General features: G+C 39.0%; 1 protein-coding gene across 1 annotated transcript in view; it reads left to right on the top strand.

Moving 5' to 3' along the window:
* ABCA13 (ATP binding cassette subfamily A member 13) overlaps positions 1–21,703 on the top strand; it is a 281,687-nt gene that overhangs the window by 103,202 nt on the left and 156,782 nt on the right. Inside the window, exons 28-34 of the mRNA XM_054018854.1 lie at positions 4,151–4,264; positions 7,742–7,832; positions 12,108–12,284; positions 15,090–15,396; positions 16,249–16,363; positions 17,984–18,313; positions 21,132–21,201. Of these exons, the coding sequence (XP_053874829.1) occupies positions 4,151–4,264; positions 7,742–7,832; positions 12,108–12,284; positions 15,090–15,396; positions 16,249–16,363; positions 17,984–18,313; positions 21,132–21,201 (1,204 nt within the window). The remainder of the gene's footprint in view (positions 1–4,150; positions 4,265–7,741; positions 7,833–12,107; positions 12,285–15,089; positions 15,397–16,248; positions 16,364–17,983; positions 18,314–21,131; positions 21,202–21,703) is intronic.

Here is a 21,703-nt window from a genome sequence, read left to right as displayed (position 1 = left end):
CTTATTCACAAAACTAGGAGATTTATAAAAGGATGAGTCTGAAGGCAATACCAGAGAGGACTTTTGGTGGAATTCAAGTCTCCAACCTTAGCCAAAGCTGCTGTCCAGAACATGTCGCGTTCTCAGCCTCCCGCAATCCTGGGATGGAGCGTGCTCAGTGTAGATAGGATTGCCAGGGAGCTATGAAGCTCTAGCAAGTCTTTATTGAGCTTCTGCAAACTGTTTTGTTTCAAAGGGATTTTAACTTGGCTACATTTGGGCAGATTTTTCCAGAAACAGTAAAAGGCACATCCCTGACGCAAAGGCCAGTCCCTGCCCAATTTCATGTCCTTGCTCTAAGGCATGTGGAGGCTGTTGAGCTTTTTAAAGAAAAGGTAAAACAATTTTTTTTTTAACACAGAGAAAATTTTGCCCAACCTTTTTCTAAGAAATAGCTGAAGCATTCTGGCTGATGTTTTCCAAAAAAATCAGCCCCAGGCAGACACTTGACATGCAAAATTTCAGCCTAAGTGATTAAAGTTCGGCAAAGTTATATGGACCTTTAAACAAGGCCTTATAATGGGAATTATCAGGCAGCGTTAATAGGCAGTGATACCAGCCCCACATATAATGCAGCTGTCTTCATTCTTCAGATACATCTGCTGACCTCTGAGGAGACTCCCCACTGAACTCTTCCTTCACAATTTTCCAGGTCTTAAAGGCACAATAACCACACAGTTCTTAACGGTCATGCAGTTCTTAATGGTCTATACACTTTCTCTGTTAGTTTTTAAGTAGAAAATGGTGAACTTGGACTTAAACATGTAGAATATGCCCAAACTTTAACCCTTATTTTATTCTGAACTGAACCTGAACCTTCAGAGTTGATTAAGCTACGTATGTCCCAGTGATAGGCATCCCTCTCTACCCACTTTCCTACTTGTAATTAAGCCATTATGGCCTCTACCAGAAGATCTTATTCCCATATGGGCCACCAGCATCCCCTCTCTAAAGACTTAACATTGCCAGAGGGAAATGTAGTTGGCTGGCAGTGGCCATCCTAGCACCGCCTGCACAGCTAGTGTGGGGAATGGGTCACCAGTGACCTTTCCCAGGTTTTTTGCTGCTTAGGCATATATCTCCTATAGATACACTTCCAGACTTTGTCTGAATGTAACTTTGTAGAAGGCACTTAAATGCTGCGGGACTGTGCCAAAGTTCTGCACTATTGACAGGAAGTATTAGAATAAATCTACCCCCAATTCTAATTTGCAACTCAGTGCAGAAGCCCCTTTTGCTGGGGAATGCTGTACATGACTACCTACCACCATCATTAGAGCATAATGAAGAGGTCTGATTCCTAAAAACAGCTATGACAGCTACAATATTAACTTAAGCAAAATTGATATCACAGCATTCTCTAACCTTGAGCTGTAGATTTTCCTAATCTGTTAGGCAAGGGGAAAATAAGACAGATGTTTAAAGATAGTTGAGAGGAAGCATAGTCTAGTGATTAAGTATGGCAATGGGACACAAGATTTGGTCCCACAGCAGTGATTTCAGATGGAATATGTTCTTTCAGTTGTTTTTATTTTCCAATCTGTTTGGTATGTTTAACCTTTATTTCCTTATTATTTAATCAGGCTTCTTAGCTTGACCAAAAAACTATACTTAAGGTACTTTGAAATGCTAGTGATTTCCCCTAATGAGAAATTTGATTCATGTAGTGCAAATACAGGAATATTCTGAAAGTAGTGTTAATTAGCTGTATTATCCATTGCCAGTTTTACATGTTATATGTAAATATCTGTTTGGGTTTTTTTAACAGAACCAATGGAAGGTTAATTGCCAAAACCAAACATGAACAAACACTTACATGTGTGTAAGGGTGGGGCAGGGAAAGGGGCATAATTTTATTGGCTTGGAATAAATCCTAATGTTCAATAGCCATCAGAGATGGTGAGGTGGTATATTTCACTAGAAAAAATGATGCTGCAGACCCTGGTGTCTCTCCCCCCGCCCCCCAAAAATGGCAGTCTAAATTTTAATCAGGTTTAAATTATCTTTTAGAAGTATTATCTGTAATAATACTGATCCTTTTCATTTTCGCATTTGTTCAAGAATCAGCTTGCAACTCAGAAGGTCTCTCTCCATACCCACACACACGTGCGCGCACACGCGCACACATCCCTTTTCTAATAATCCCCTCGTATAATCTTCCTTTATCATAAAAAGCAACAGAGTGTCCTGTGGCACCTTTGAGACTAACAGAAATATTGGGAGCATAAGCTTTCATGGGTAAGAACCTCACTTCTTCAGATGCAAGACATCTGAAGAAGTGAGGTTCTTACCCACGAAAGCTTATGCTCCCAATACTTCTGTTAGTCTCAAAGGTGCCACAGGACACTCTATTGCTTTTTACAGATTCAGACTAACACGGCTACCCCTCTGTTCCTTTATCATGATAATAATAATCCCTTACAAGCATTAGGACAGAAATGGCCATAGAATGTAATACTTCAAATAATACTTATCTGTATTTCCAGAGTGAGCTTAAACCAGTTGCTTAGTGAAGAGCTTATCATAGTTCAAATTTGGAGAAATAATTATTTTACAGATGGATGTATGTATATTGATCTAACATTAAGACTTTGATCAGTGGTGTACTCATATATTATAACTCATATCAATTTCCTGTATCTATTTTGCTATTTGCAATCACATCATCATCAAATTCAACTTTGCTCTCTCTGTCAGTATCAGACTTTATGAATTGTTCATCTGTTATTCCCTAAAACAGATTAACACCTCAATTGTGTCACAAAAAATCATTTCTTGAACCTATTATTTATACAACTTTTAGAGGCGGTCAAACATTTTTCATGAAGTAATTTTCTAAGGAAAAGTGCAATTTAGTGAAAATTAAAACATTTCGCACCAACATAGAATCATAGACTGTAAGGTCAGAAGGGACCATTATGATCATCTAGTCTGACATGTACATTTAGATGACATTTTGTCAGGAAAAAGTCCAAATGAATTGCTTAACTTTCTCATTTTGTTTCAATGTCACAATGCTTCGTTTCAATAATATTAGCATGCTTCATTTTGACTTAAATATTTAATTTAAATATTACATTTAATATTATACCAATTCAACATTACTGAAACAGGGTTTCTGAATAATTTTTTTTGGAATTTCAATGCTAAAATTCTTTCCTAGCTTGTGATTAATTTGCTCATCTTATCAGGTCCCTTCTTTGGTATCCCCAAGTGACATTGGTACGTGAATTCAAACCTAGCTGCAGACACCTTGAGTGACAGTGGAACACACTGAACCTTCTTGTTGACTGGGTCATGTGCAAAGCTCAGTCCAGTCACTACTAGATCTGACTAAATGGGAAAAGTTAATTGATTTACTGATCCTTTTGTGAATAAAATCACCAAGACTGAGTCATTGTGATTGTGAAGTCATGTTATTCATGACCCATTTGTATTTGGAGAAACAATCCACGTTTGTGAAAACTGAATGTTTGTTTTTTACCGCTGACTTCCTAAAAATTCATACTAGAATGTGCATTATTCACTCTTCTGTCATTCAGAGCCCACGCTTGGGTGAGGGCAGAAGGAAAGGAATTGACTGCTCCCCCCTACAGTCAAATGAGAAGATCCCTAATTCTGCCTTCTTCCTTACTGGACCTTGCTAGATTTCCCTGACTCAATCAGCACCAAAATTGTCCTCAGGGTTGTAGGAACTGTATGTTGCATCCAGATATTCCACTTCTTCCTCCCAGATAGGTGGTGATGTGATCGAGAAAGAGGCTTTAATTTGAACCTCTTTTATTTTTTTACTGGCTCTCTCACTAAAGCATTTTGATACCCTCTATGAAAGGCACTATATAAAAATAAACTCTATATTATTACTCTTCATGTGGGAAACATAAACACAGCAGGAAGCCTTTTCTTTGATCTGTTAGTCTCTGAATAACAAAAAAAAAAATCAGTTTTTGTTTCCTTTGAAGATAAAAGGAAACACAATGCATTTACTTCTGACAATTAAAGTTGACATTCAGAGGAGTTTCAGGAGATCTGAACCACCCTAGTTGCTCCTGTTTCCACGGGAATTACTGTGTGCAGTTTTCATTTCACTTGGCTTCATTTCTCCCTTTAGGCTAATCACACATTTGGATTTGTGGACAACCTGAAGATTTATTCTGAGGCATGGCTGAGGATGTCTGGGGTTTTTAAGAGCAGTGAAAACTTCCTCATGGTCAATCAGCTCCAGGTTGGTGAATTGTGGATGACTTCCTACTTTCCAATACTATCCACAGAGACAAATAATTGAAGAATTAAAGTAGCCTGTAAAGAAGTGGTAATTCTAGAAATACTAGATCACTATAGGAAATGGAGTTCTGGATCAGCCTTTACAAAGGTCCTGGCTCTGAGGTGGAGGAATTACCAGAAATTCTGTAGGATAGCAGTGGTGGTACAGTCAGCACAGACATACAAGTTTTTCTTGTGAGTGGCATTTGAAAACCATATGTCTGTAACACTAAGTCCAGCTGAATTTTAGATTATAGACCTACAACGGGGTGGTCCTGAAAATCTTTTCAATTTTAAAGCAGCTAAAATAAGTATTTACCTCCCTGTCTGCAGTATTACCATGTGATATTAGAAATACAATGAATAGTACGACAGCGAACAGTCACTTATCTAAGTGGTTCTCAAACTTTAGCAACCCGAGGACCCCCATTTTGATTTAAAATTTTTCAGTCCCTGACTCAACCCCAGGCCCTGCCCCCACTCCACCCCTGCCCCTTCTCTTCCCTGCCTCCTCCTCCCCTGAGCACGTTCCATCCTCGCTTCTCCACCTCTCTCCCAGTGCCTCCTGCACGCCGCTGAACAGCTGTTACCCAGCATGCAAGAGGCACTGGGAGGGAAGGGGGAGGAGTTGATCAGCGGCCCTGGACACGATTCCGCCCCCTCTCCCAAGCGCACCCTGTCCCCACTTCTCCCCCTTCCTCCCAGTGCCTCCTGCATGCAAGGAAACAGCTGTTCCCCGGTGTGCAGGAGGTGCTGGGAGGGAGGGGAGCAGTTGAGGGAGGAAAGGTGAGGAGTTGATCAGCAGGGCCCAAGGACCCCCCAGGGGTCCATGGACTCCAGTTTGAGAAATGCTAATCTAAGGCAATTGGCAAGTTTTTAAATACTCTTTACAGCTTAAATTTGCTTAATTCTCATAATTCTCACAGGGATAATGGAGGAAGTTTAAAATGCAACAATAGCTGTGACTGCATAAACGTAGCACCTGGTTAACAGTTCTTTCTGTGTGTTTCCAAGTCATATCTTCTTTCTTTAGTCACTAACATGTAGTTTTGGCACTTTTTGCTCTTCACCATCTGCAGAGGCATTAAGCTGTGAAAGAATAAACTGATGCTCATGCATCAACAATAGAATTGTTAATTAAGATTCAATTAAGGAATGTTACTTGCGATCCCTGAAAGGCCTCGTGGAGCTGATTGTTAGTCCTTTTTCTTGGAAACTGAGCAAATGAGATGTAGAAATTGAGACAATGAACATGGAAACTGAAGATGGTATTTTCCAGATAATATAGTTTTTATGGCTGCTAGTAATGCAATGCTCCAAAATGTTGTATTTTACAGAACAAGTGAAAGGAAAGATCTCTGCCCTAGCTAATTTACAATAAATGTATAGATGTGACTCAGTGAGTTGGGGTAACAAGGGGTGAGGAAGGGAAAAGGTATACAACAATAAGGTTGTATGGGTACTTATTTTAGGCATGTGCATACTTTCATGTAAGTACAAGGGGCCATAGACTGATGTTCTTGTTCATGCTGAATAGTACTTTATTCCACAAGTAATCCAACTGAAATCAATGGGGTTACCCATGAAATAAGGAGCTATTATACTCAATCAAGGGGATCAGAATTGGAGAGGAAATACGATCCAGTGGCTAGGGCACTAGCCTACTCTCTTCCAGAGACTGTTTGTATGACCTGGGGCAAGTCACTGAGCCTCTCTGGGCCTCAGGTCCCCATCTGTAAAATAGGACAATGCTATTATCCCTATCTTACAAGAATGTTGGGAGGACAAATGCACTAAAGATTTGTGAGGTGCTTAGATAAAACCCTGATGGGGGCCATATTAGTACCATTAAATTGCCTGTAAGTAAAAATAATAACCTTTTAAGATACCATCTCTCATCCGTACCATTGTATTACCTTAGTACGTTAGCAAACACTATACACTACCCTGTCTGGTGAATCAATCTCCACTGGTGAGGGTTGTCTGTTAGAAACCATTACTTTTACAAAGGTATCCAAGACTAACAGTGAGGAAAATATATTAGCAGGATTCTGCCAGCTTGGTGACGCAATTATGGTTTATAGTGCACAATATACATTCTGTTTTGAGTGTGCAGAGTGTCTGGGTACTTTGCGATAAAGGAGAAATTATTCACTTGAGTCTCCACTAAATCATTTGAATACAAATAAGTATTCAGGAGGACATAGAAACAGGAATCCATCGAATTCTCTTGGTGTTTAGAATTCAGACTCTGATGCTGAAGTTTGGAATGTGAAATGTTTGTGCTACAGACATTCACTTAAATGATATGCTGTACTATGCCACTGGGAACTTGCCATATTTCTAAGTACAGAAAAGGGAGATTGTGTTGGACCCAGGAGATAGCACTTGAAAAGTCTTTCGTCTAGCATTGGATGATTTTAATTAGTAAATCTTAATGATTCTGCATTCTGTCAGTGCCAAATTCATAATATTATAAGAGCTGGTCATTGACAACCCATTAAGGGACAGAGCCTGTAAGGCCCTGACTGTCCTGAGCTCCCATTGACCTTGGGTTTGTCTATAGGGAGTGCATGTTTTTATCAGTGGTTCTTTGGTACCCAAAGCCTAATCTTTAGTTGCATCTCATTATGAAGTGTATCTGCCATTTTAGAGCTACATTTACTTCCACTACATACAAACCTTGTGTTAGCTCACTAATGCTATAAATTATTGACATCTAAAATGTGGAATCTTGAAGCTGAGTTTATAGAAAGTTTTATACAGTGGACATCTTAAATTTTTTTTATCTTTTTACTCTTAGTTAAGGTATGTGCAGAGGTTAGCGATATTCTCCACTTAACGAATCCTACTTAACATCAGGTTATGGGTTTTGGTTCTTTGTCATATGTTAGAAAAGTCATGGTCACACCTTTGGCTTCATTGCATTGAGAGCAAGGGCTGAAAGATACCAAATACTGGTTCATTTCCCAGTAACTCTGAATTCTGATTAGGACAGCAGTTCCCCAGGGAGAGTTTGAAACAACATGAACAGATTTTTTTTTTTTTTTTTTGGAATCTCTTTGCTGATCTTAAACAGCCAATTAAGAAAAGCCTACAATCTCAGTGCTGGTTTAATAATGGAAACAAAAGAAAACAACAAGATGAAGATGATGGAAATTTACGGTATGATATATCAATCTGTCATAGGCACTTACTTGGTTCCCATCCATGTAGTATCTAATTGCCTCAGAATCTTCAGTGTATTTCTCCTCGTACTTCCGTGAGGCCTTTTACAGATGAGGAGCTCAGGCACAGATACTAAATGACATGCCCAAGGTCATACAGAGGAAATCTATGGCTGAGCAGGAAGATCTATGACTCTGTGTGTGTATATAAAAAAATCCAGCAACTCTGAATATCACAGATGCTATCTTGTAAATCATTTATCTTACTTTAGGAAGCTCTCCAAAACAGTTTTATAAAGAACTTCATTGAAAGTCGCTTGAATATTGATGTGGGGAATCTCATTGGAAAGCTGCAAGAGTATGGTAGGTATATCTACAGATAGACACACAAGATTTATTATTCCCATGACGTTGTGTTTGACTGAAATTTAGCAGTAATAACCTCTTAGTTATGATTCACATTGGCCTTACTTAGATAAAACTAAAAGTACATTTTACAATTATCGCATTTTAGTTTCAAACATTTTTAATATTGTTTGATCATTTATCATCTTGTAAAGAAATGCAGTTCCTTTTGCTGCATCTTGCCTAATGTCCATACAAGTAAAATCCATCCATTTCACTAACAGATAAAGATTAATATCTTTAAAATAGCAATTCCCTTATTTTATAAATAATTTGAATCCAGTTCTTTCCCACATTATGGGCCTGATCCTTTCAAGAGCTGAACACCCACAACTTTTGTTGATCCAAATGAGAGTGACAAGTGGGGCTGACTGTAAAACAAGGATTCTGTTTCACAACAAAATCTGAGGGTCTGACATTTGTTTCTATTCCATGTTGGAATGAAAATGAGATAGTTTGAAATATTTCATGTAAAAACGTGAGCAACACAGAATAGTCAATAGCCTGATGGCCAGGGCACTTATCTGGGATGTGGACAACCCAGGTTCAAGGGCCTACTCTGCCTGATTTGCAGTCATTCTTTCACTTTTGCTTGTTGGGGCTGATCCATTTTGAATAAATAGGAAAATAGCCATTGGGTCAGAGAGGAAGAGACGGACTGTATCATCTGGTGGTTGGAGCACTCACCTTGCATGTAGGAGACCTAGGTTCAAATCTGACTGGTTTGGAGCAGGGACTTGATCCAGGTGAGGGCCTTAACCACCGGGCTATTCTGGTTATGAACAGAAATTCCAAGAAACTGTTTCAATGAATCGGCATTCTCTGACACCCAAAAGTTTCATTGAAAAATTCTCAACCCGCTCTACTTGCAAGTGCTTATTACCTCTTGGGATCAGGACCATAGTGTTTCTTGGGCATTTGATTCTGTAGCAGAAACTGCAGAAAAAGTATCTGATTCTGTAAGGTTCTGTGTGCCTCCTCAGAGGTGCTAAATGCCTTCACCTTCAGTGAAGTCCAATGAAAATTGACTCAGAACCTTACGAGACTGGCTCTAAGGTAAGTAACAAAGCAGAAAGTAAGTACCAGAAATAGCTGTGCAAAGTTTGCTGTCTTAGTATCATTAAGTTATTTGAAGGAAAATGCAGGCAAGGATATTTTATTTAATAAGTTCTGAAACTTCCCCAAGGATTTTACCTTTTTATATATTTAGATGTGTTAGTTCCGTGTAAATTATGCAGCTTGCGAAATATTGCTTTTACTTACAGAAACATTTAATTATGCAATATTCCAAGCACGTAGCAAGTCAGTTGATATTTCTCATGCTCAAATATTTAAATGATTAAGTTGTAAGAGAAAATTTTAAAAATTGATGTATTATTCAAAATAAGGTCTTCTTAAGATCACCTAGGGGAAAAATCTCTGGTGACATACATGTATGCTTAACCCTGTTAGTGTTAGGTTACTAGTATTAGGAATATTCTAGCCCCTAAGATGCTACAAAACCAATAATACTATATATATATTTCTTCTGTGCCTTCCTGTTGGGTAAAACAGTAGATATTTGTCTGGTATCCTCACTCCTGTTCCATTGCTTGTGTTCCTTCTGAATCCATTCCATTGATACTGGCTTGCCTTCTGATTCTTAGTACATCTGTTTCATTGTCTCGTCTCACAACTGCCTCTCTTCCTGATCCTTGTTCATCCCTTCTTCACTAACAGTCCTGCCGTCCATCCAGATCAGTTTAGTGCATTTCTGCTTCTCTGCTTTCCCATTGCAATACCTGCTGTGCCATCACTCAGGTGCACTGAGTTCCAATCTTATGTTAATGAGTTAATCACTCTTACCAAGTCAACTCATCACCTAATGTTTTTAAGGATTAAACACTCAAATGTTTTTTTTTTTTTTTTTTTTTTTTTAAAGCTTTTAAGAAGCTTGAAGCTCATATTGGACCTCCCAGTACCTATTTTTCACTCCTCAAATGTGAATAATTATTCACTGGGAGATCAGCTAGTTTTGTGGATGTGTTAGACTTTCCTCACAAGTTTCTGTTTAAATCCAATTGGAGTAAGAATTGTTTTGAGTTAAAATTGCCCCATGCTGTAAACCCATTGTTGTGATTATTCTTTCCAATATGATTAGCACAATCCACAAAAATTATATGCAGATCTGAACTCCTCCAAAGGTTGAGGATGTTCATAGTCTTGTTTTTGATGGAAGCGCATTTTTAGAGCGAGGCCAACTGTGAAGTTCCAGAGCCAAACATCACTAATGCTCAGAGGGCCTCCAAACCAGGGATTTCTGCAGCCCAGCGTCTCCCACAATTCTATTACAACTGGGCTGATCCCATCAACTCTCTGCAGTTTCTGGAGGTGCTTCCCAGCTGCAGCACAGCGTGTACTGGCCACACCTCTTTCTCCTGCATGCTGCCAGATCTTCTGCTTCCATGGCAGCAGTCAAGTGGTAGTTAATTTGCTCCCACCTTTTCCTTTTGCCTTTATGATTTTCTAACCATTTTGTGGGCAGTAACAAGCTTTTTCTTTGTTCCAAGCCTCATTCCTGGTACAGGGTTTGTTCAGTGTTGTGGTTACAGCCACCCAGCACCTCTCCTGCAGTATCTCCCTGCTGAGCTCCTCCGTCCCCTTTCAGGCCTGGCTGAGCAGCTGAGCAAGCACTGGGCAAAGTCCAACAGGTGCTCTATAGGTGAGGGAGTTTTCCCAGGCTTGACAGAGGGCAAATTATGCCCAGCCTGCCCCCAGTTACCTGACCCTAGCTGGGACAGGCATGTTGAGGCCTCTACCTCCACAAATAGCCATGACTCCACCGAAGAAAACCCAACCAGGAGACCCAGAACAGAAAATGACAGGATTTGAGGAGGAGGAGGAGGGCTTCATCCAGATGACCCAGGCGGTAAGTCCTGGAGTGACCCAGAACCACAGATCAGCAGGGCTGTCACACCCTCCCCCCCCAAATCTTGAAATGGGTCTTGAGCACCTTGGGAAGAGTAGCAGCGCTCATATCCAGCCCCTGTCCTTCCCAATTTGAATCAGGGAGTGCTGATAATGAGACCCCATCTCCTGCTCTGGAGGAGAGGGACCCCGAAGGGGAAGACTTAGATGGAGAAGTTTCTAGAGAGCTCTAGACTCTGCACAAGGCAAGTCACAGAAGATTACACTCTGGCCACAGCTGGGTGGTAATGCCTGCAAAGGATGCTGAAATGTCAAAAAAGCCCCAGAAGAATAAAACGGGGAAGAAAAAGTCCAAAAGGTACTCATCCTCTGACTCAGACTCCTCTTCCTCTATGGAGGAAGAGAGCTCTCAGGCTCCAAATCTGAGTAGGACTTGGGATAAATGCAACAAATGTATTTTTTTTTCCATCCTGAGAAGTTTGAGGCAATGAAATTCTCAGCCCGGGCTATGACTTCCAACTCCACAGCCAGGAAGCATATGTGATTTTGCCCTGGGAAGGTAGATGCTCCCTCCAAGCAAGTCCTATGCTCCTCTTTGTTCATGGGATCTCTCCTCTTTGGAGAAAAGCTAGATAAGATAGTGGCAGAAAATGCTGCAGAATCAAAGCAGGCTGTCCTCTCTCCGCTGAGTAGTCTAAGAAGGGAGTACAAGTCCGCTTTCAGGCAGACACATCCCTTTCACCCATCCTCCTCACAGAAGTACCAGATGAAGAATACCTAGTTACACCAAGGACAGGGTTTGGAACTGGGCTCAAGTAGAAATTGGAGGACAGGCCTTGTGCGGGCAGCCCCTGCCTTATGACTCTTCTAAAGTCCTGTGTGGACTTCAAATCTGACCTTCTCTGCAGATGGAAACTCTTCTGGCTCTCCCATGATAGTCACTCTCCTGTACATCTGCTCTCCCAAGAGCAAGGGGATGGAATTGGTATCTGTAGGGGTGAATCTGGCCCATAAAATTCACTGTTCTTTTATCTCATGGTCAAGGTAATCTTTCCAAAATTGGGATACCCATAGCATTCTCACTGCACTGGAATGGAATGTGAAGTTGGGGGGGGGGACTTTATGCATCTATGGGATTTAAGAGCATAGTCCTACAACGTTGTAATTGTGCTCCTCAATTTCCTAGGCACTTCTGAAAATCTCCCCTTTTAAATGATATTTTACAAATAATTTTATGTTTCTACAATACAGTTACAGGAAAGCATGGCTCTGACTTCTTTATGCTGCTTTGAAACTAATAGTTCCCAATCTGTTTACTCTTCTCAGAGCCTATGATGGAGAAAATGCTCAATAACTCGGTGACTGAGCAGATTAACCTATTGGCACAGCTCATGGTAAATATCTCCTCCTGTGTGTTACTGGACCGCTTCCAGCATCTTGAATCTGTGGAGAAATTGGAGGCGAAGGCACAAGAGCTCATGCAACAAAATAATTTCTTGGCAAGTAAGTATCTCATTTAAAATACGTACTGACAAGAAACCCCTGACTTCATAAAATGATCATTCCCATATTTCCCTCTTACAAGGGTGCTTCAGTGACATGGCAGCCAGGAAGACAGGGCTTAATAAACACATAGAAAACACATATGGTACAAACACAATAAAAAAGAAAAAAAAAAGCACGTTTGCCTGATAAAAATATACTCGTGATTCTTGAACACTGTAATGTAAGCAATAAAAACTAGTGATATTGCTATTATAAGTGAGGAATCACTACTAAACAAATCCCTGGAGTCAGTTATACCTAATAAATATGATACCAGGAACAACAGATAGTAATATAATATACAGCGAGAGTGGAATGAGGCCATAGAATGAAAAGGCTTGAAAACAAAATATAAAAATGAGGTTACTTTGTTGCTTTTTAAAGACCGCATCACCTAGTTTTTCCTCCTCTGATTTTTAAATTTGATATCCTTTGGGGTTGCAGAAGAGAGTTAAGAAAATTAATCTTTGTAGGAAGCCTGTTTGCCTAGGAAGGTAACTTTCAAATCAGCTCATTTACTCAGACTAAGTTAATTCTTGAGCAAGTTCTATTGTTTCTTCTGCTCACGTCTCTGTCCCACCTCCTTAAAATGCCTCCTCCACTGCTGGAAATCTGCTTGTTGTGCTGATAAGGCCGTAAGAGGAAACAGGAGAGCAGTCATTCATCGTAGAAATTTCTTTTCCCTGCCTGAAATGTTCCCTCCCGGTATGTAGCACTTACTAGAGAGGAGAGTGAAATCCTAGCCCCATTTAAGTCAATAGGTGCTTTGCCAGTGACTTCAATGTGGCTAGTTTTGTATCCATTAAAATTTTTTTTTAATTTCTGCATTTGACTAAGTTCCGCACTGAAGGCCCCAGGGCTCATGAGAGTTATAAGAGAAGTCATGGTAAAGCAGAGATGGCGGTGAGACCAATTAAAATCTAGACACGAGACTAGTACTCAGATGATCTAGGTCTATTCCCAGTTCTGCCACAGATAAGCTGTGTGATCTAGTGCATGTTACGTAATCTATCAAAAGCAGGTCCTCCCTTCCCTCCAGGGGGGGACCTTCAGGCAGGTGCTGATAGGTGAGATCTTGCCTTTCCTAAGAGCTGCAAGGTAGAGGTCCTTTGTCTTCCCTGGCTTTTCCACAAGTGAGCTGTTCTGCTACCTTTTAGCTTCCCCTTCAGCCTGTGACTCTCTTGGAGGTGTGGTCGGATAGGGCTGGCTGAGCCCAGAGCAGCTCCTTAATCCCTTGTTGCCCAGTGTGTGGTTTGTATATCCCATCACACCTTTTAAAAGAAGACAAGGGCAACCTTTTTCTCTTAATCAAGAAGGAAAATATATCAGAATAATAGAGATAGGAGGAGCCTAGTCTATTGGTACTTTGTCTGACTTCATCTTTCCAGCTTCAGAAAGAGGGTTTACCCATATCCCTCTTACACTTTTAGAGGGTAATCTACAATATTAATTGTGGCAAACGTCATTATGGCAAAGCAAGTTATTCCATGTGCTCTTTGCCTGAAATTCAGGATTGAGGAATTTTAAAATCAACCTCTGAAGAATACTCCCCAGTCCATGAAGTATTATTCCAAAGTTTTGTCTAAACTATAGTGGCACAGCAATGGTGATGCTGCTGTAGTGCCGTAGTGTAGATGCTTCCTACATCAATGGAAGGGGTAACTCGGAGAGGTTGCAGGTAGGTTGACAGAATAAATCTTTCATTGATCTTGCTGCATCTATATCGGGGGTTAAGTTGACCTAGCTACATTGTTCAGGGTGCAAAATTTTTCATAACCCGGGGTGACATAGCTGATTCGATCTAATGTTTAAGTGTAGACCAGGCCTCAGATGGCCAAATTCATTGCATGTTTTGCCTAATTAAGGACTTTAGAGTTTGGACCAGGAATGGGAACATTTTAATTAAAAATAAAGCAAGTCTGGAGAACAAGTTCTAGAGGACAAAGTACAAGGAAGTTTTTCTTAAGATTTTTCTCAGGCCCAGAGAAAAGAGGGTAATTTTAGATCTTAGAAGGCTGAGTACTAAGATAAAATATCGAGCTCGTTGACTGTCTTAACATTAACAGTCAAAAGTGCCATCTGGTAGTTAAAAAAAAAATACATTGGGTGGTGAATATAGACATGAAGGATTTCATGTTTCCCTGCTGGAATCCCACCAGCATGAATCTCAGGTTTACAATACAAGGAAGTAATATACCAATACCACATTCTTTACAAGAAGACAATGTGGCCTTTTTGAAGATGGATGACTGACTATTCATTGGCAGCATCCTAGCGCAAACATAAAACACAGGACACAAAAAAGACAGGAATATAAAATCTGTAGCATTTCCAATTACAGTTGGACAAAATTTTCCAGATGAAAGATTTTTTTTTGGCTAAAAAACCAAATTCTTGTTAGCTGAAACATTTTGTAAATGTGTCAGTTTTCAAGTCATGGTTAAAAAAAAATTTAAATTATTTTGACATTTTCATAATGAAACATTTTGATTTTTTTGATTCAAAACATCTTTTTAGAAATATACTTGAAATATATATATATAATGTTAAAAAGTTTTAACACAATATTTTGTTTGACCTGAAATAATTTTTTTTAAAACTTTTTGGTTTGCCAAATTTTTTTGTTTTGGATTAAAAAAAAAACAAAAAAACAATTTTAATTTTTTTTTTCAGAATGGATAGTGATAAAAATCAGTTATTCACACAGCTTTATTTCCAATCCATGAAACACCTTCTTGATTTTGTTTTCCATTCTTTGATCAGGTATTATTTTCAACACCTCAAGTAAAAGGAGACGCAGAGAAGATTCTGCTAGCCACCCCCCACAACACATTTCATATACAATTAGAACTACCGTTCTGTACAGCATGAGAACAGATCTGCTAAAAAACCCAATGTGGAAATCCCATCCCCCAAACCTGCCAGGTGACGGGTTCAAATACAATCACATCTTCGTTCCACTTCAAGACATGATTGAAAGAGCCATCATTGCAGTACACGCTGGAGCAGATGCCTCTGAGCCAGAAATACAAGTGCAAGCTATGCCATATCCATGCCACACCAGTGACCTGTAAGTAAACACCCTGCTTTTGAACCTAGTGCAGCACTCTCAATAGTGTGGTTGTGATCTGGCTGAGCTATACAAAGGGGTTGGAAAGCTGCCAGATCTCCCTAACTGGTGATTGCCCCATTATGGCATAGAACCAGTGTGGTTGGCTCCTATGCATCTCATTCTGCTATTCTTGGCAGAAGGAATAGGGGGAGAAGAGGATATGGTAAAAGCTCACTAAGCAATTCCTACATGGCAGACAGCCCCCTTTGGGAACTCTTAGCAGCATGTGTACTTTACAGCAGCGCAAAGGATGTTCCAAATTACACTGGGGCTGGAGCTAGCTTAGGACTAGCTCAATGATCAGGCAGCAGAAACCAGCTCCTGTGCGATTTCTCCCCTCTATTATGGATCACAGAGGCTGAGAATCTGTCCATTGGTTTGCAATGGGGATTTAGTGTTTAGCTTATACAAGCAAAAGATAAAAGTAGATAACTGAAATGCAAGCCACAAACACTGGAGCAAAATTTTGCCTTGTAAACATAACAGGCACTCCAAATATCTTTATTTGCAATTAGCACCTTGCAAAACATTAAAATAATTTGGGACTTTTATTCTTCTTCACTACAAATAGTGTCACTGTCTTGGAGATACACTTTACAGGTTCCACTGATCCTATATTTTACCATTAAATTATAGTGCGTATGTTTAACTAGTAGCAGCAAAAAAAAAGTATTGTTACTAGGCTTGAGTAAAATCACATCCTCAATCATTGTTTTATATATTGTAATATTTTCTGAGTATTAAAATATTAACTTTCTACTTCTGCATCTTTCTCCTTTGAGTCTTACACATATATTTTTGCTTGAACAGGTTCTTGAACAATATTGGTTTCTTTTTTCCACTCATAATGATGTTAGCATGGATGGTATCTGTTGCTGGCATGGTCCGAAAACTGGTTTATGAGAGGGAAATTCATCTTGAAGAGGTAATAGTTAGCTGAGCCTTTGACTGTAAAACTGGTTTAGAGGGGTATACCGAAAATGCACATTAAACTTTAGGAGAAATGATTTTGTGGATAATAATGCATCTACTTTGACTTTCACTCTCTCCTGGGCTCTTAATCTGAGTTCCAGCTGCCAAATCAGATTCACAGGGATATTGCTTGGAGTCCCATTGGTCTGCAGAGATTTATCTCTGTTGAAATAAAGGAGAGCAGTGAATGACAGAATTATGAAATTTAAACCTGAGCACCTTTCTTTGAAACAAGTCTTGCAGATAGAGATCCCAATCTTCCATGGTGCTGAATGCCTTCAATTTCTGTTATGTTTATCCATCCTCAAAGAGCAACCACATACTTTCATTCAGAATGACCTTTTATTTTAGATTAGGAGAACAACAAAACAAGAAAAGTAGGGTCTCCTTGAGGTACCCTGACCTGAGTAAAAGTGGCTGGGGATTTTAGTCTTTAGGTATTTAAAGTACACAGAGAAAACAAAGGCATAACAGTTACTTAGACAAATAATCACAGCTAAAATTGAAGTCAAGGAGACAAGTTTATGGCACTCAGGAGGTGCTCAGCATTTTGCAGGATTGAGACTTTAAAGCCACATATTTTAGGTATGGATATAACAACACTTAACTCACAAGAATTCAAATGCTATTCTAGGTTCTGCTGAAGACTTCCTGTTTGACCTTGAGCAAAACATTTAACATCTCTAGACTTTGGTTTTCCAATGTGTAAAATAGGGCTTATCTACTTTGCAGAGGTGTTTTAATTAATAACTCACCAATGTTTTCAAGGTGAATTTTGAAAAAACACTAGAGAAGTAGTGTAATATAATCCTAAAAAAGTGTTTTGTTTTGTTTTTTAGAATGGTGGGCTCAGATACATATGACAATTATTTCTGGCCATATGAGCAATGTTAAATCTGAGAGTTTCATGAATGTATGCAAAGGATTAGTTCATGGTGAAAATTTGTCCTTTTTTCCTATCACCTTTGCAAAATTTTGCGATAGGCAAAATTGTAAATTTCCCCAAATTCATTTCTGGATGGGAAATAACACATTTTCTATTCAGAAATTGCCTTTAAGTTCAGCAAGAAAACAGCAAAAATAAAGGAAAGGAAGTGTTTCATATTTTTACGATATTCTAATTGTTTTTCTGCATAGCACTTTTAGTCTTAGTCTCTGATCATCATTCATAGTCATGCATAGTGCTTTTATATTACTACTGTTATTTTATAGTAGTGACATAGAAGTGTACGGCACTTGAAAGAATAGAGGTGGCTTCTCTACCCAAGAGAGGTTACAATCTAAGTGTCTGATCCTGCAAACACTTGCTCATGAATGTGCATAGTCCCTTTGGAGTCAATAGGTTACCCATATGCATTATACTCAAAAGCAAGTGTCTACAGAATTGGACCTTAAATTAAGATGAGAGCAACAGAAGGAGTTAACAGCACATGACGAGAGAATGGGAAAAGTATAACACGGGGTAAGGATAATAGGATTATGTGATCACTTGGGAGGCTAGTGCATATCTCTTGATGGTTAATTTTTTTTTTAAAGTTGTGACTAATTATAAAATGTCTCTCTGCTCTTTTAGTATATGAAGACAATGGGTGTGAATCCTGCCATTCACTTCCTGGCCTGGTTTCTGGAGAATGTCATTGTCCTCATTATAAGTAGCTGTGCTCTGGTCATCATTTTAAAAGTTAGCGGCATCTTTGTGTACAGTGATGGCTTCCTAGTCTTCCTCTTCCTCCTCGATTTTGGAGTTGCGGTTGTTATGCTAAGCTACCTGTTGGGTGCATTTTTTAGCAGTGCCAATACAGCAGCACTCTGTGCCAGCCTTATATATGTGATCAGCTTTTTACCTTACATAGTTTTGTTGGTCCTGGAGAACCAACTTAGCTTTGCCCTCCAGATCATTACAGTAAGTATTTCTTTTTAAAAACTGTTGATTGATTCATTTCCATAATTATGTGACCTTTAGCAAATCCTCTCATTATCCTGTCCAGAGGTTCCTACTTTGCTCTTATATCTCACTGAAGTTGCATGGCTTTCCTAGATAGAAAACCAGTTGAGGTGCTTTCCACAAAAGAGTGGACTTTAAAATCAGTGTTCAAAGAAATTGACAGAACCCTACGGAAAGCATAAGGCTCCATATTTCCAATGCAGCATGCATGATAGAAAAAGATACATTCATACAGACTTCTTTTTACAAAAAAAGACTAGTTTGGAAAATTAATGTTCTCTCAAATAGTGGATGACATCCCATCATAGGATTAGTGGCTATCCTGGGCAGAAAAATGAGTATAAAACTTACCAGTGAACTGTAGAAATTGCTCCTTTGTTTAAAATACAACTACAAGACAAACAGATCTGTAAGAATGCATACTGCACATCCTGCTCTTTGTAGAGAGTACGATGTATGAGGAGAGGAATGAGATTCCCTTTAAAATTCTACTATTGAAAATCAAGTTTCGTAATTTGTTTTATGTTCACTAGCCTACAGTATAAATTATGATTCAAACAGCTATTCATGAACTACTTTACCACATTATCTGTTTAGAGTTCCTAGGTGGTATTTTCCTATCCTCTGCTTTGTGTTTTGCTGTGCTCTGCAAAGCATCCTCCTTTTGTCACGATGAATCTCTGATAAGGTCTGATCTAAGCAATGTTTGTTCTCCTGTAGCTGTATTCTCCAAATAAGTATTCCTTATTCTGGATGTACTGTCAAGTTAGGATCACAGCTATGTTAGCTCACCTGACCTCCTTCCAATTCTAATGTCTTCGTTTAAGGAAAACAAACAAGCGAGCAAACAAACCCTACTACTGTGCTTTAAGATTCCTCTTTTTTATTTGATATACCTAATCCTCTCCACAGAGGAAAAACAAATAGAACGCTACTATACAATAAACACCAGTTGTAATTTAATATTAAACTCAACAGTAGTGTAGTTCAAAAGTGTTCATTGATGAACACACAGAGTGAAGGGAATCTGTGCTATGTCTGTGCAAACACTGCAGGTGTGCATCCAAATATGCGTCTGTTATTCTCCAGCTGAGGCCCAATGGAGACAAGAAGGTACCTTAACTTCCATTAAGAATATCATGAATGTATGCCTGTAAATTTCTTGAACATTAATGCAAAAAGCAAAAACAGCTTATGCAAACATTGCACTTCCTTAAATATGTTTAGGACTTTGTCTCAAAACAACAGTTTTTTAAGCTCTTCAGAATTTTACAGTATTTTTAACATTTTTAATATCAGTAAAAAAAAACCATTTTACCCACCATTAAGCTCTTGTTCATTCCATACCTGCAAAATAAAATGTTTAATTCTGTGTATATAATAATCTAAGTAACACTGTAAATAGGGCAAAACAAACCAGAAATGCGATAGATCAATGTTTAGGGTTGAATAGTATGTTATACTCTGATGTTTGCTACGCATAGAGCTGCCAGCTGCACACATTCAACTTTTATGCTATTGAATACATATTTACCCATTCAGATTCTGATTGATGAGTTCTAAGTCTCCTGTTGACTAGAATGGGAACTGGATCAGGCCCTTGCTCACACAGCAGGTATCCATCATTCCAGACCATGTTTTTCATGGGGTAGGCTGAGAGCGCTACCTCGGTTGTTTCAATGTTTACCTTGTCCTCCCCACCATATTCTTGTATTATCCAGCTGTCTTTTCATCGTACGAGAATGCCATAAGCTCTTAGAGGCAGGGGCTGTTTTTTTTAAATGTGCTTGACACAATGGATCCTGCTCAGGGCCTCTAGACACTACTATAATACATTTGTATATTTAAATACACTGCCTACATTGTGTATTCTCTTCCTGCAAAGCCTTATCCGTGTGCTTATTTTAAGCCAATAGACCTATTCACAGTGCATGACGATAAGCCTGTATATAAGCCTTTGCCTGATCAGGGCCTACATCTGTAGTGGTGTGTGTTTGAGAGAGGCAGGTTATACTTGTTTTCCAGGCCCCTGGCAGAATTTTGCCTTTCTGTTTTAAACACTGTGAAACATACTGGATTGACTTACTTTAGAATACAAGTCATCTCCAAGAGCAGACTTTGAAACTTTAGAACTTTTATCATACAACAATGCATATATTTTATCAGTATTTAGTAATGATTTAGTTCCCTCTGATGCTGGTTAGTGATTTTTCAATTTACCATAATTCTTCCATCCTTGTTACATTACATCCCTGAAGTTAGTCATTTTCCATTTTGTACTTTTCTGATGCAGTATGGCCCAATTTATATTGCTCCACTGGAAATAAAATGTTATTTCCTTGCAATAGAATAGCTGCCCAGAGTATAGTATAATGTGTGTTCCATCAGCCTGCCTCTTGTGAATTCTAGAGTCAGTCACTTACTACAGAAAATAAATTGCATTAGCCACTTTTCCAATGTTATGCATTATATATTTGCAATGTATGGAGGATTTATGATGCTTCATAAATTGTGGTAAAGTTAAATAATACCTTCAAATATTAATAACCTGATACATAATGATCTTTAATTTGGAGAGCACATTTCTGCAAAATGCAGGTAAACATTGTTCAGGTTCAAAAAAGGTAAGTGAAAGACTGGATTGTTAGCCTTTCTAGAACTGAAAGGTCCATTGCTTCTCTATTTGCGCTGAACAGTGCAATAGTTATTTACATCACACAATATGTTAATGGAGATTTATTTATGTTCATCTCCTGTTTCTTTTCTATTGTTGCAGTGCTTTCTGTCTACAGCTGCCTTTGGGCAAGGAGTATTTTTCATTACATTCTTTGAAAACCAAGAAATAGGTAAGATTGCTAGTTAGCAAAATGTTCTTTTAATCATGGTTTATAAAGAACTAAACTTGGAAACTTATTTCACTTGCTTTGTTTTGAAAGTGAAACTTTGTAGAATCTCTGATCCTCAGCAAGCAGTACAACTCAGGACTGGGGGGAGGATGTTAGATGTAGCTTTAAACCACCTTTGTGCGCCATGATTCCCAGACCAGGTTGATGATGTTGGTCTTCTGCAGTAAATTAAAGAAGCCTTAAGGCTGCTCTAAATTATGGCAGCTGCCAGTGCCCCCTAGGGGCTAATAATGCCTGGTGCAAGGAAGCCCCAGGCACACCCTGAACATTGCTGATATTTTGTAGTGTATGTGACATTCATGAAAGATTTAATCAACTCTCAGAAGCTGCTAGATGACAAGGTGCTGCTCTTAGGGTATTGTCAGCCAGTGAGAATGTCTGAAGATGCAGTTCCAGATCAGCTGCTAGATCAAATTCAATGGAGCTATGCTTATTTACCCTA

Source organism: Malaclemys terrapin, chromosome 2 (genome assembly GCF_027887155.1).
Source record: "Malaclemys terrapin pileata isolate rMalTer1 chromosome 2, rMalTer1.hap1, whole genome shotgun sequence".
NCBI lineage: Eukaryota > Metazoa > Chordata > Testudines > Emydidae > Malaclemys > Malaclemys terrapin.
The sequence above is the reverse complement of the archived record's forward strand: the minus strand, read 5'-3'. Positions and strand labels throughout refer to the sequence as shown.